The following is a 15,371-nucleotide window of genomic DNA, read 5'->3' on the forward strand; positions in this document are numbered from 1 at the left end:
GACGTTTTCCCTACAATTTTTTTTTGTTTAACCCAGATGCCAAAAAGAAGGGAAAGTGGAACATCAAATTGCAGCTTAAAATCAGATGCAATTTATTTTTTTAGGGATAAGGTACCAAACAGAGCAATATTACGAATTTTGAAACGAGGGGCGCAAAAAGGCCGCGGGGAATTTTAAATCCAGAACAACCTGCGTAGGTCTGAAGTAGCATCCGGATCTTAACGATTCCTGGAAATCAGCTCTTTTGACTTGGCCTTGTAAGGATTCCTTAAAACTGCAAATCCTTCAAACGGACAGATTTGATGGCTCCAGATACGGCTGGATGATTGGTTGAGGTCTCAAAAAAAAGATCAGTCTGGTTACTGAACTTTCCAGCGTTAACATTTAAATGAAAAAATAAAAAAGATACTTGAACATTTTACCAAGCATTTTCCCATTTAACCTGTGGTGTTTTTTTGTTTTGGTAACGTATTCTATTTAAGAATTTGTGTGTTCTTTGTGGGTAAGTTTTAATCTTCCCCTTCAACTTGAGCACTTTGGTTGCTTGTTGTTTTTATTAATGTTGATCTTAACATTTATTTTATATATACATACATACATACATATATATATACACACAAACATATGTACGTGTGTGTGTGTGTGTGTGTATATATATATATGCATATATGTATGTATATATATATGTGTGTGTATGTATATACTATATATATACTATATATTTTATAAATTGTAACAACATTTTTTGTGAACATCTACCTACTAGAACAGTGTTTCTCAACCTTGGCAACTTGAAGATGTCCGGACTTCAACTCCCAGAATTCCCCAGCCAGCGAATGCTGGCTGGGGAATTCTGGGAGTTGAAGTCCAGACATCTTCAAGTTGCCAAAGTTGAGAAACACTGTACTAGAATCTCTCCTCCCTTTTTTTGCGAAGTGGGTGAAATGACTGCAAGCTGGTTCTTGAAAAGATTGTTCATTGGCACTTAGAGGAACAAGCTGCCAACACTGACATTTGTGGTGTGTCTGTGTGTCTGTGTGTGTGTGTGTTTTGTTCTTGGGAGTCAACAGTCATGGCTCTTGTAAAATAGTCACCCCATCCCGATCTGATTCAGACCTAATTCAGAAACTTTTTTTTTTTTAAAAAAAAAGTCCATTTGGAGATTCCTAGACGTTATCCCGTCTAGGAGAGAAATCCTAATTCTTGGTGGACATTTCAGAAATTTTTAGAACTGCTGGTTCAGCTATTCCTTCGAGGTGGGTCCATCCGTACTGGAAGCATCCTCTGAAGGCAGAGGTCTTTTGGGTAGGTGACTTCCAAACACAACCACAGAAGATTTGTGGACAGCATTCATTAGTTGTCCCACCTGTGTTGTGTGGAACTTACGTGATACGTGGCAAAAATATTGTTCTTAAAATTCTCTTGGATCCGCAGGAAAGTTACACCTCCTAGTGCCCATGTTTTTCAAGGGGAAAAAAAACCCCGATAACCCGTATCGGCCGTGAACAACATTGATCAGCGTGAAAAACCAGTACAGGGTTTTGGCCCTTAGCGGGAGGTTTGATTTTTGTTTTCCGATAAGCTAAATCTATTTTATTCGGACTTGGAAAGATAGCTATAACGAGACTTTTAACTTGCATTGGTAGGTCCAAAAAAAATTATTTGAGTGAATGGTTTGGCAAGCACCATAGTCCTTCTCCCTAGTGTGAAAATCAACCAGTAATGTCAGTTCTCAATGCATTTGGTGGCAGTTGGCGTGTGCCTCATTGCTGGAACAATTTTGGGGGATGGGTGGGGAGGGGAAAATGCTTTATTTTTTTGCAAGCTGACGTGGCTTCTTCCTGGTTCTCGCCTCAGCAATACTATACACAATTTGTGATTTCACTTTATTGTATCTCTTTGACAGTATCACAATAAAAACTTTCCGTTGTTTTGTTGAATGTGACTTTTTATTCTCTCTCTCTCTCTCTCTCTCTCTCTCTCTCTCTCTCTCTCTCTCTCTCTCTCTCACCCTCCCTGATTGGGCCTGGTTTTTCTCTCCAAATAATAAATACGTCATTTTTGGTTTGGAGAGAAAGCAGATAGGATGTGGGATCAAGGTTTCACTCCCACAGAGATAGTCCTCGACTTAACGACGGTTAACAGAGCCCAGGATTTTTGTTGCTAAGCGAGACAGTTGGAGGACCGGATCAAGGTTTTGCTCCCATAGATAGTCCTCGGCTTAACTACTGCAACTGAGCCAAGAGTTTCCGTCACTAAGCGAGACAGTCAAATGGGGATTGCCCCATTTTACAACCTTTCTTGCCACAGCTGTCAAGTGAATCCCTGCAGAGGTAAAGCAGTCATTAAGTGAAGCCTGCTTCCCCATTGACTTTGCTCCTGAGGAGGTCGCAACAAAAGAGAATCACACAACCCAGGGAACACTGCGACCGTCATAAATGCAAGTCAGTTGCCAAGCATCCAAATTCCCATTGCGTGACGATGAGGATGTTGTTAATGGCCACAAGGGTTGTGTCCATTTCTTTCCGTGCAGTTGTAACTTCGCTCACTAAACCAGGGGTGGGTTTCGAAAATTGTTCGAACCTACTCTGTGGGTGTGGCCTCCTTTGTGGGAGTGGCTTGCCACCCATGTGACCGGATGGGAATGGCTTGCTGCCCATGTGACCGGATATGAAGATGCCGACGACACTTGCCAGAACCACCTTAAATTACCTCACACACAGCACTGGCATGCATAAGAATAGGATGCAAACTTGTTTTTTAAAAGGCATCTTTGGTTTGCGTTAAAACAACTTCAACACACGTTTTGATTGCACCACAAACGCAGTAGTCATCCTTACCTTTCACAGAGGCACTGAGTTTTATAAATATGAGCATGATAGTATAGAATAATCATATCCAAGGACCAGTGGGGGGTTTCAAAAAATGTTGGAACCTCTTCTGTAGTTGTGGCCTGCTTTCCGGGTCCACTGGTGGAACCTCTTTTAACCGGTTCGGTAGATTTGACTAACCGATTCTACCGAATAGGTGCGAACGGGTAGGAACCCACTTCTGCACTAAACCCAACGGTGGTCAGGTGGACAGCCACCTGCGTTTCAGAAAAGATCTGATTTTTAAAATCCATGTATTCAATTTAGATGCCAACTGTGTCCCCCGTCTCCCGACAATGACCCCGGCTGGCAAAACCGATCCTTTGGGTTAATTGGGAAAACAGACGCTGTCCCTTTTCTCCCTGCCTGCCTCCCTCTCCCAGTGTGTGGAAGCAACACAAAGGGCCAATTGTCACACACCCTTGCTGATCGAGCAGAAAGATTCCCTTTCTTCCCGTTTGCAGCGCTAATCTGGAGGCGATGCTACGCGGGCCAAGAACCGAGGAGAAACAACTGTGGGCACAAGCCACACAATGGTTGGCGCTGTTCACTTCTGCTGCTCAACGTAGGCAGCGAACCGCGTCTCTCCCCCGCCGCCCCCGATGACATTCATCTTCCTCTGTTATCTGAGTTGCCCTTCCATCCGTCATCAGGCTGAGTGCTTTGAATCCACCCAGGACTTTTGGAGAGCTTTGCGCTATCTCCATTTCAATTCAAACGTCCGGTATCCTCCTATTGGTGCCCGGCAAAGTTAGTTTATTACATTTTATATGCCGCTCGCTGTCCAGTGACGCGCACGGCATCGCAAAAGCAAGTACAAGCTGCCCTTCCGTCTTTCGTCTCTGCGCTGATCGGACTGTGAAATTGAACTTTCCTCTGTGTTTTTGGGCGCTATGCACTATCCCTGAACTGCAAAAACTTCCCTCTTGCGTGTGACTGAGTCCCAATGGGCAATCCAAGAATCAAGGTGTGCTCGTTCTGACCCAGGCGTCTTTAACAACCATGAAGCAGAGTCTGGGTCCCGGCAAACCCCCTTTTATTTACACGACTGTGAATTCCTTTCATTCACAGTCAGCCAGGCTTAGCAAACAGCCTTTCCGAGGAATGTTTATCCACACGAACCTTATCTCGCTTGGAGAGCTGCCAGATAACTAGTTTCTAAACTAGCAGAGAATAGATCCTGACGCATATAAAACCCTCAGTTGGAACAAAGCATCCCAGGGTTGGATGGGACTTCAGAGGTTCTCTAGTCCAACCCCCTGCTCAAGGCAGACGACCTTATACCCGTGATGGAGAACCTTATGGCACGCAGAGCCATCTCCGGGCACAGCAGCCGTTGCCTACTGCTTTTCTGGGTTCCGAAGTGCACTGGTCAGCTGGCCTTCGCGCACGCGGGAGTGCCGGAAAGCAGAAGAGCAGCTCCCTGGCACACATGTCTTCGCCCGTACATGCAAGCCAGAAACAGACCAGGCGAGCGGGGCGCATGTGGAAACTAGGCGCTCAGCCAACCAGCGTGCGCATGAGAACTGCACTTCTGATTTCCAGCGCTCCCCTGCAAGGGGGCACACGCTCCCGTTTTGTCACTTGGTGCCGAAAAGGTTTGCCAGCACTGCCTTATCCCATCCCCGGTCAAAAGGTTGCCAGCCTCATTTTCGAAAACTTCCCGGTGGTGCCCTGGCAGTTTTATTTATTTATTAAATTGATATGCTATCAAGCTAACTCTGGGGCAGCTTACAATGCATCAGCAAGTACATGGTCTTAAAACATAGGCGTTAAGAGAAAACGGAGATGAAATGAGTTAAAAATCAAAATACAACAGGGGGAATCAGAGCTTTGTTTCCTGATTTACTACCCACCTCCCGCATGGAGCATCCCCCCCATCGGAGCCCCACAGTATTTCTCAGAAGTAGAAGAAGCCAAAGCTGGCTGGGGAATTATACAATACAATAGCAGAGTTGGAAGGGACCTTGGAGGTCTTCTAGTCCAACCCCCCCGTCTAGGCTGAAAACCCTATTCCGTTTCAGACAAATGGCTATCCAACATCTTACAATACAATAGCAGAGTTGGAAGGGACCTTGGAGGTCTTCTAGTCCAGCCTAGGCAGGAAACCCTATACAGTTTCAGACAAATGGCTATCCAACATCTTACAATACAATAGCAGAGTTGGAAGGGACCTTGGAGGTCTTCTAGTCCAGCCTAGGCAGGAAACCCTATACAGTTTCAGACAAATGGCTATCCAACATCATCTTAAAGACTTCCAGTGTTGGGGCATCCACAACTTCTGGAGGCAACTTCTGTTCCACTGATTCATTGTTCTCACTGTCAGGAATTCTGGGGGTTGAAGTCAGGAGTGAAAAGTTACCGGTTTGGGCCCCTAGTAAAAAAATGCTACTGTAGAACCGGTAGAAAAAAAATACTAAAAAAAAAAAAAACATGTTCCAATGATCACACCTCGCACAGTTAATCTTCAGAACTTTTTAAAAACTTTTTAACCATTTTTTTTTTGCCACACGTTCTCTGGAAATGCGGGGGTGGGTCCGAAAACGGAGAGGGGTTGCGAAAGAAAAAAAAAAAGGGGGGGGGAGTGAAAAAGGAAGAGGACTACAAACCTGGCACTAGACGCTGTTTCAGAGGATAATCCAGGGCTGGAAGAAAGAAAGAAAGGAAGGAAAGGAAAGGAAAGGAAAGGAAAGAAGGAAGGGAGGAAGGAAGCGAAAGAAAGAAAGAAAGAAAGAAAGAGAGGGAGGGAAAAAGGAGAGGAAGGAAGGACTGGAAGGGACCTGGAGGTCATCTAGTCCAACCCTGCTCCAGCAGGACATTGTTAAAGTGAATTTGTGTCTTTTGATCTCCCAGTTACACGCCCACCCAATCACATGATTCCACCAAGCCACGCCCACAGAACCGGTACTTTAAAAAAATTAGATTTCACCACTGGTTGAATCTACAGGTCTTAAAATGACCAAGGGTGGGCACTTCGTTCCAGAGCAAGATTAAATGTAAAGGCTGTAAAGAGCCGAGGTGGCGCAGTGGTTAGGGTGCAGTACTGCAGGCCACTTCAGCTGACTGTTATCTGCAGTTCAGCGGTTCTAATCTCACCGGCTCAAGGTTGACTCAGCCTTCCATCCTTCTGAGGTGGGTGAAATGAGGACCCGGATTGTTGTTGGGGGCGATATATGCTGACTCTGTAAACCGCTTAGAGAGGGCTGAAAGCCCTATGAAGCGGTATATAAGTCTAACTGCTATTGCTATTGCTATTGATTCCACCCCTTCCTCCCCCCACCACACAATTCAACTGAAATGCCTTTTGTTATCCCGGATCAGATAATTAATTGTAACAACAAAAAAAGTGCAATACCTGAAATTGATCATAGAATTGCAAGAAAAGATAATAGTTTTGGAATCGGGGAAATAATGAGCCACGAGAGCACTCAGATCAGGGGGAAAAAAAAAAACCTTCCCATTTTCATTTGGCTCCGTTTGGTGATTCCGTGCTGAACAAAAGGTCTTCTTCTGACCAGGGAATTGTTTTTAGAAATTGTGCATTAAGAGTCTTCCATATAAAGTTAGAACTTTCCAATAAAACATAAATAATATAACCTGCGTAATCTTCTCTTTCCCAGACATTAAAAGCTTTCGTTAAATGTTCTTTATGGAAAATGGTTACAGCCACTAATGGTCCTTCTCCTGGGCTTTCAGGCTATAACTTTCTCCCGGAACAATTTTTCAGATTCTTATATATGCTGGCTTCTTCCTCTGGATGTCCAATGGAGTCCTTCATGGATTGGAACAACCCCATCTAAGGTGTTAACACGTTTGTGAGGCCCTTGGTGCTCTCTGAGCTTGGTTGTTTTCTAGCAGGTGTTTTATGACCAGCTTAGGTTGCATCATCAGTGGTAGAAGGGAGTGGGGTTTGCAGAGTGGTGGAGGAGGAGGGAAGGAGGAGAAGGAGAAGATGGGGAGGAGGAGGAGGTGAAGGAGACGGAGAAGATGGGAAGAGGAGGAGGAGAAGGAGGTGAAGATGGGGAAGAAGAGGAGGAGAAGGGGAGGAGAAGATGGGGAGGAAGAGGAGGAGGAAAAGATGGGGAAGAAGAGGAGGAGAAGGGGGGAGGAAAAGATGGGGAAGAAGAGGAGAAGGATGTGGAGAAGTAGGGAAGGAGAAGATGGGAAGAGGAGGAGAAGGAGGTGAAGATGGGGAGGAAGAGGAGGAAAAGATGGGGAAGAGGAGGAGAAGATGATGGAGAAGATGGGGAGGAGGAGGTGAAGGAGGTGGAGAAGATGGAAAGAGGAGGAGGAGAAGGAGGTGAAGATGGGGAAGAGGAGGAGAAGATGATGGAGGAGAAGATGGGGAGGAGGAGGTGAAGGAGGCGGAGAAGATGGGAAGAGGAGGAGGAGAAGGAGGTGAAGATGGGGAAGAGGAGAAGGAGGTGGAGGAGAAGGAGAAGTAGGGAAGGAGGAGGAGAAGATGGGGAGGAAGAAGGGGAGAAGGAGGTGGAGAAGATGGGAAGGAGGGGGTGGAAGAGGAGGAGGAGAAGATGGGGAGGAAGAGGAAGAGGAGAAGGAGGGAAGGAGGAGGAAGAGGAGGAGGAGGAGATGGGGAGGAGGTGGAGGAGAACCGTGTGATCCTTGGTGCTCTCTGAGCTTCTTTATTTTCTAGCAGACATTTCATGACCAGCCTAAGTAACATCATCAGTGCTAGAAGGGAATGGGGTTGGCAGAGTGGAGAGGAGTGGGAGGAAGGGAAGAAAAAGGAGGAGGACTGTGGGGGTCCTTGGTGCTTTCTGAACTTGTTTTCTTGCAGACATTTCATGGCCTGTCATCCTCAGTGTTCTGATGCATTCATATAGTACTAATGATCTTACTTTTGGGGGTTTAAAGTGCCCTAAACAGTTTCTGCAGGATGCCTCCCCCCTACAGCTCAGCATTGCTCTCTGCTAATTCCTACAGACTCACCACCCATCAGTCACTTCACTCTTCCTCTGTTAGCATAACAATCAGTCTGCAGAAAACTGGGTTGTTTTCCTTCTTACAACATATCCGTACAGCTAGATCATTCTGAACTTGGCAAAGTTCCACCAGCATCCTTTCAGCGTCATCATTTTCCTTCCACCTCTTGCCCTGCCTCCTTCTTTCTATTTTCATACACAGGCAAAATTACAATCTTTTCTTCAAGAGTACTCAAGGCCTCTTATAAATCTTAGAATAGAACAGCATAGCATAGCATAGCATACAATGGTAGAGTAAGAAGAATCAATGGAATGGAATGGGAATAGGAGTAGAATAGAATAGAACAGAATAATGGAATGTAAGAATAAGAAGAATGGAATGGAATAGGAATAGAATAGAACAATGGAATGGAAGAGGAATAGAAAGAAGAGAAACAGATAATAGAATAGCATAATAAAATGGAAGACTAAGAAGAATGGAATGGAATAGAATAGAATAATGGAATGTAAGAATAAGAATAGTAGAATGGAATGGGAATAGGAACAGAAGAGAACAGAATAGAATAATGGAATGTAAGAATAAAAAGAATAGAATGGAATAGGAATAGAATAGAATAATGGAATGGAAGAATAAGAAGAATGGAATAGGAAAAGAAGAGAAGAGAAACGGGTAATAGAATAGAATAGAATAAAATGGAACACTAGAAGAATGGAATATAATAGAATAATGGAATGGAATAAGAAGAAAAGTAGAATGGAATGGAATAGGAATATAATAGAACAATGGAATGGAAGAATAAGAAGAGTAGAATGGAATGGAATAGAATAGAATAATGGAAGTATAAGAAGAATAGAATGGAATAGGAATAGAATAGAACAATGGAATGGAAGAATAGAATGGAATAGGAATAGAATAATTGAATGGAAGAATAAGAATGGAATAGAATAGAAATAGAAACAGGGAATAGAATAGAATAATGAATGGAAGACTAAGAATAGAAAGAATATAATAGGAATAGGAGTTGGAAGGGACCTTGGAGGTCTTCTAGTCCAGCCCCCTGCTCAAGCAGGAGAACCTATACCATTTCAGACAAAATGGCTGTCCAGTCTCTTCTTTAAAATGTGGGTGACTTCATTTTTCTGGCCATAAAATGATTGGGGTAGAGGTAAATCCTTCAGTCAGTTGGCTTCTGGGGGAGAAGAGCCCCAAATTCACAACCAGGAAACAAATGAAAACATAAAACTTTAATGAAAAACAGTTCACAGAATCCATCCCGCTTACAAATTTCGTGACCCGGGAACATGTACAAAAGAACGGGCTAATTTTTCAAAGATCGCTAAATAAATTCAGTGACGGTGGCTATAATCTCTCTATCCAGGTAGCACAACAAGACTGATCAGGCAGGCTGATTGCACCCCGAGCCAACTCCTCTTTTAGCTCTGTGGGACGAGTGGCAAATGCTCATTTTTAGCATGAATGGAGTGAATTGTCATCTTCCTCCTGCTGGAGAATATTTGTCAATGAGATCATCGCCGAAGGAGAAAGGGGTGGGCGATTAAGGAATTTTTTTTAATAAAAAAAACCCCAACCCCCATTGTGTGTTTTCAGCTTGGAAGCTACTGCGTTACCTAGAAACGGGTGTGAGAGGCATCAGGAAATGCACGCTGCACCCAAACTCAATGCTTTCTGACATTTGTCATGTTGTACCACAACTCTTGAGAGATCTAGGGGCCTCTCTAGGGATGTTCCAGAATTCTCAAGCTGGATGGACAATTTCAGGAATGGACCAAACAGACCCCCGCTTTCTGTTTTGAGTTGGACCAAACTAAAAGCTCGATTTTGGTGGAGATGGGGAACTAAGCATTGCCGTCCAACGTTCCTTGAAGGGCAGTGGTGTGGAAAAGGGGCTAAAATATACCCTCTTTGCTGTTTGGGGGAAGGTCCTTCAACCCTTCTTCATCATCCTCTTTTGACGACCCTGTAATCCCTTCCAGGGTGGAGTCTGGGCAACTGAATGAAGCTAGCAGAGTGTTTTCATGGCTGGATGCTCTTCCTGTTGCCAGGGCGGGGTTTTGTTCGGCAGATATATATTCTCATTGCGAGAGAAATATCTGCCTCTACCATGGATCGAACTCGCAGGCTCACGACTACGAGGTGAGAGCTCCACCTAGGCTAGTCCACCGCACCACTCCAAAGGCCCTTCAACCCTTCCTTGTTGCAATTTTGCCTTTCTTCAAACAGATAGCTCAACTTTTATCAGCATTCGCAGGAAATCAATCACTTACACCCACTGGCTTTGGATTAGCTTTCTTCTAGAGTCCAGAAATCTCTCTATCTTCCAAAAGAAGGGGGGGGGATTGAAACCACCCCAAAGAGGTAAGTAAGACCAAGTGGCTAGCTGGGTTCGACCAATAAGCCAGAGACCTAAAAGCCACAGGGAGTTTTTCTAGAGGCCTTTTCAGAATATTTTAGGCTACACATCAAAGAGAAGAAGGTGGACCAACAATTCTTCAGTAGCTAAAGGAGACTGGAGTCGAGCCATGGCATTAGGTAGATGTGAGGGTTTATTTTGAAGCAGAATTCTCACTAAGCAACGGTTGAAGTATCCGTGTCCATCACCACCTCTAAACATCTAAAGATGTTGGCTTGGAATTTTCTAGGTGGGAAGTCACCAGGTTGCAGAGGTCCAAGTTTTTTTTTTTTTTCCAGGAGCATCTGGGCAGCTGTTCAAAACGGTAGCTTGGGAGGCCCGCCTTGGGAAGGAAGATCCGTGCTTTACCACCCAAACTGTTTCCCCCCCACATTCGTTCGTCAAAACACTCCTATGGAAATTCTTCTTTCTTCTACTTGGATCGTTCACGCCACCATTAAAATTCGGCAGGCCGTTCTGAGTTGTTGTTGGCTGGCAGGCAACTCCGTGAAAAAGCCCTGTTTTTCACCCCCAAGCATGGGGGTCAGCAACCTGCGGCTCCGGAGCCGCATGTGGCTCTTTCATCCCTCTGCTGCGGCTCCCTTTTGCCGGTCGGCTCCACAATGGATAGGGCTTTCGGTTAGGACAGGTAAAGGAAAAAAGAATACCATGCTAGGAGGAGACTCTATGGCGGGCGAACCAGAATTCCGGTCAGCTTCAGAATTGAACGAGGGACTTCTGATTAGGACCTTGGTGGCTCTTTGAATGTTTAAGGTTGCTGACCCCTGCCCAAGCCCTTCACAATTGACAAAGGGCTGCCGGGGAAAGATTTTTAAGGGAAAGTTTATGCTCAAGAGTCTCATATTTTTGGGATAGCAGTGGAGGGACAAACCTGAGCTTCTCCATCATGGTTTGGAGCTGGTCCTCCTCCGTGGGCTACCACGAGCTGAAGTCTCCAAAGCCTCCAGTTTTCTTCTCCTTCTTGGCGACCCCGCTGGTGGACGGCCCGTCTTCCGCTGCTCGCTTCCTGCGTCACAAAATGCCCAAGTCACCCCACTTTCCTACAGATTCTGGCTTAAGGTCGCACTACGAACGGCCCCTGCCTTAAGGTTCTCCAGAAAGAATGGAAGAGAGGAGCTGACATTTACAAAGGGGAGGCCAGGATGAAGTCAAGGAGCCCACAAATTTCCTTTGGGGCAAACGGATTATTCTATTTTTATTCCTATTCTATTGTTTTGTTCTATTCATTTTTTCCATTCCATTCTATTCTACTCTACTCTATTCTTTTCTGTATTCTATTCTATTCTATATTCTATTCTGTTCTGTTCTCTATTCTATTTTTTATTCTCTATTCTATTATGTTCTTTTCTGTATTCTATTTATTATTTTCTATTCATTATTTCTATTCTATTCTATTTCTTATTTCTATTCTGTTCTTTCTGTTCTATTCTATTTTCTATTTTCTGTTCTCTGTTCTCTTCCTCTCTTCCTCTACTCTCTTTTCTAGTCTATTTATTTTCTATTCTGTTCTTTTCTCTATTCTATTCTAATTCTATTCTGTTCACTATCCTTTCCTATCTGTCTATCACCTATCTCTCCGTCCATCTGTCCTGTCCTGTAACTATTTCTATTTTTCACTGCATGAACCCACAAAAATGTCTGGACAAATTCAATAGGATGAACAGGTAAAGGTTATTTTTCCGCATTACATCCAGTATTGAATTGAATTGAATTTATTGCATTTATATGCCACCCTTTTCCCCAAAGGGGACTCAGGGCGGCTCACAATCCAAGTCAGGGAAGGGGGTACAGACAAGGGATAAAAAAGACGAACATAACAATACACAATTTAAAAGCACACGACAACCATACCATTCGAGGGGGGGGGGGAAAGCTCTTTAGCCCCAGGCCTGTCGGAACAGCCAGGTTTTAAGGGCTTTGCGGAAGGCCTGGAGGGTGGTGAGGGTTCGAATCTCCACGGGGAGTTCGCTCCAGAGGGTCGGAGCAGCCACAGAGAAGGCCCTACTCCAGGTGGTAGCCAGTCGGCATTGGCCGGCGGATGGAATTCGGAGGAGGCCTAATCTGTGGGATCTGATCGGTCTATTGGAGGTAATTGGCAGTATTGCTTTGTCTCCCCATAGAAAAGAACCTAGAAATTTTAAAAAAAAAGTAAAATACAACCAGAACTTACGCCGCTGCTATATTTATGTATTTCCCAACTCCTGTGTGGTAAGTTTTTGGTGTGGGAGGTTCTTTCTTTCGGACTTCTTTGCTTTCTCTCTTTATTGCCTCCTCTTCCTGCTGGGCCTTCTCTCTTTCTTGGGAGATCTTGGAGAAAGTGAACGGAGAAAGATCACTCGGTTGCTCTTCCAAAAAAAACCTTTGAAAAAGAGGTTTCAAACCAGGCACAGAGCACAAGTTGGCTGAAAACATGAGATGGGCAGCAGCTGCACATTTTTTTTATAATTTTAGAACTGATGGTGATGAGCAGATATAGGAAGGAAGGAAGGAAGGAAAGAAGGAAGGAAAAGGAAGGAATGATCAAATGAAGGAACGAAGGAAAAGGAAGAAAGGAAGAAAGGAAGGAAAAGGAAATAGGGAAAAGGAAGGAACGAAGGAAAAGGAAGGAAGAAAAAGGAGTAAGGAAGGAAGAGGAAGGAAGGAAGGAAGGAAATGGAAGGAAAAAAGGAAAAGGAAGGAAGAGAGGAAAAGGAAGAAAGGAACAAAAAGGAAATAGGAAAAAGGAACGAAGGAACGAAGGAAAAGGAAGGAAGGAAAGGAGGAAGGAAGGAAGAGGAAGGAAGGAAATGGAAGGAAAAAAGGAAAAGGAAGAGAGGAAAAGGAAGAAAGGAACAAAAACAAAATAGGAAAAATGAAGGAAGGAACGAAGGAAAAGGAAGGAAGAAAAAGGAAAGGAGGAAGGAAGAGGAAGGAAGGAAGGAAAAGGGGAAGGAAGGAAGGAAATGGAAGGAAAAAAGGAAAAGGAAGGAACAGTGGAAAAGGAAGGAAGGAAAAAAAGAAGGGGAAAGGAGGAAAGGCGGGAGGATAAGAAGAAAGAAATGAGGGAAGAGGAAAAAAGGAAGGAAAGACAGATCTTTCTTGCTCTCCGTTGCTTCCTCATTTGTGAGAAAGGAAGCCAAGGTAGGACGTGACAATAACCACACAAAGACACAACTCCTAACGAATGAGGTTGATGTTGTGGTTGTAAGGTGACCTGCATTCCGTTGGGCCACTTTTTTTTTTGCTTTTGGAAGAATGACAGACAGCAACTTTCGATGAGTTACTGACCCATCTGGTCGTGCAACAGTATTTTCACTATTTCTGCCTTTCCCACCAGCTGAATAAGCACCAAAATACGAGAGAATTCGGGAGGGTGAAGGACAAGTGACTTGCAGTCAATTCTCTTCCTGAACTCTTCTGAAGTCTCACCTGGGCATCTGCCTCTTCGTAGGGATCAACAAAAACTGTTGTGGACTTGATTTTTATTTCTTCCTTTAAAAGAGAGACAGAGAGAGAGAGAAAAAAGGGTGGGAAAATTGCACAGGATTTTCGCTGCTGCTTTGGTGCGAAGTTGAAGTTCCTAAACATCGCCGAGGCTGTTTCAATCCAGGGCATGTTCTCTTCCCGTTTGATCTTTTAATCTCAAAGAGACTGACCTTCGGATGGTCCGTTTTGGGATCGCTCTCCACGTTCTCCATCGCGGTGAGAGTCTCAAAGCCGCCTACGACTCTGGGGAAAGGAAGACAAGAAAAAAAACAACCCGCGCGGAGTTAAGGACGTTGTATGAAAAGCCCGGCCTAATTGGGGAGAGGAAGGAAGAGAAGGGGGCTCGGCGGTGGCCTTCGTAAGTCAAAGTGAAATCATAAGTAGAGGTGTTTAACGTGCTTTCGTTTAGGATAGAATAGAAAATAGAATAGAATAAATAGAAAATAGAATTGAAAATAGAATAAATAGAAAATAGAATTGAAAATAGAGAATAGAATAGAACAGAGTAGAAAATAGAATAGAATAGAAAATAGAATAGAATAGAAAATAGAATAGAAGAATAGAATAAATAGAAATAGAATAGAATAGAATAAATAGGAAATAGAGTAGGAAATAGAAAAGAAAATAGAATAGAATAGAAAACAGAACAGAATCAATAGAAAATAGAATAGAATTAATAGAAAATAGAATAGAATTAATAGAAAGTAGAATAGAAAAGAAAATAGAGAATAGAATAGAACAGAAAATAGAATAGAATATAGAGAATAGAATAGAATTACAGCAGAATAGAATAGAATTACAGCAGAATAGAATAGAATAGGGAATAGAGTAGTGTAGAGCAGAGTAGAATAGAATTAGAATAGAATAAATAGGAAATAGTATAGAATATAGAATATAGAATAGAATAAGTAGAATAGTTTATATAGAATAGAATAAAACAGAACAAATAGAATAGAATAGAAGTACCAAAGACCCCACAGTCCTCGCCTTGTTCCTCCTCTCATTTCCCTAGAACTGAAGATGTTCCCTAGTTGGGTAATGCAACGTCAGCAAGAAAACAACCAACTCAGAGAACATCAAGGACCCCTCAATTCAACCCTGAGCTTCAAATATTCTTCTCTATCAATACGATTTGCAGTGCAACCTTTGCTAATTTCCCTCCCTTTTGAGTGCTTGAGCTCTTTGTGAATTTGAGCTCTTTTACAGAGGGAGGGGGGGATTGCAAATCCGTGTTTTTTTTCTCCAGACTTTTTTTGCCACACAGGCTGCGGTTAAGGTAATTAACGAAATGCTGGCTGAGATATAGAGAACTTTCTTGGCTTACCTTCCAAATATGGTGTGCTTCTTATCCAGGTATGCACAGGAGCGGAAAGTGATGAAACTGAAAAAAAGAAAAGAAAAAGGGGGGGCATAAAATGAACCCATCAAGGGTTTCCCAAAAATGAGTGAATCACAGTCACACAAACAGCTCTCTCTCCTCTCAGCCAAATTGTCACCAGCTGGAGGTACCTACAAGCAGTCCTTGACTTACAACAGTTCGCTTAATGACTAAATCAAACTTAATCAAAGTTACAACGGAACTAAAAAAAGAGAGACTTTTACGAACATTGGCAGCATCCCGGAACGTGAGGTACATTTGGATACTCGCTAACTGACTGACG

General features: G+C 43.5%; 1 protein-coding gene across 4 annotated transcripts in view; it reads right to left on the reverse strand.

Annotated features, from left to right (window-relative positions):
- Positions 1–5: 5 nt before the first annotated feature.
- The window catches only part of PPIL2 (peptidylprolyl isomerase like 2), a 56,899-nt gene continuing 41,533 nt past the window's right edge, over positions 6–15,371 (reverse strand). The window contains exons 16-21 of one of the 4 annotated variants that reach the window (XM_087705726.1): positions 15,035–15,091; positions 13,881–13,953; positions 13,654–13,716; positions 12,416–12,552; positions 11,117–11,251; positions 6–337 (exon numbers count right to left, since the gene is read on the reverse strand). In XM_087705726.1, the coding sequence (XP_087561852.1) occupies positions 11,161–11,251; positions 12,416–12,552; positions 13,654–13,716; positions 13,881–13,953; positions 15,035–15,091 (421 nt within the window). In that variant the 3' untranslated portion in view covers positions 6–337; positions 11,117–11,160. Of the gene's footprint in view, positions 338–5,182; positions 5,202–9,043; positions 11,252–12,415; positions 12,553–13,653; positions 13,717–13,880; positions 13,954–15,034; positions 15,092–15,371 lie in introns of those variants that run through there. The other 3 variants (XM_087705727.1, XM_087705724.1, XM_087705723.1) reach the window with 3 other exon arrangements.

This window comes from Thamnophis sirtalis, unplaced genomic scaffold, assembly GCF_051295495.1.
Source record: "Thamnophis sirtalis isolate CommonGarterSnake01/CBP01778 unplaced genomic scaffold, rThaSir2_p1.2 scaffold_2, whole genome shotgun sequence".
Classification (NCBI taxonomy): Eukaryota; Metazoa; Chordata; class Lepidosauria; order Squamata; family Natricidae; genus Thamnophis; species Thamnophis sirtalis.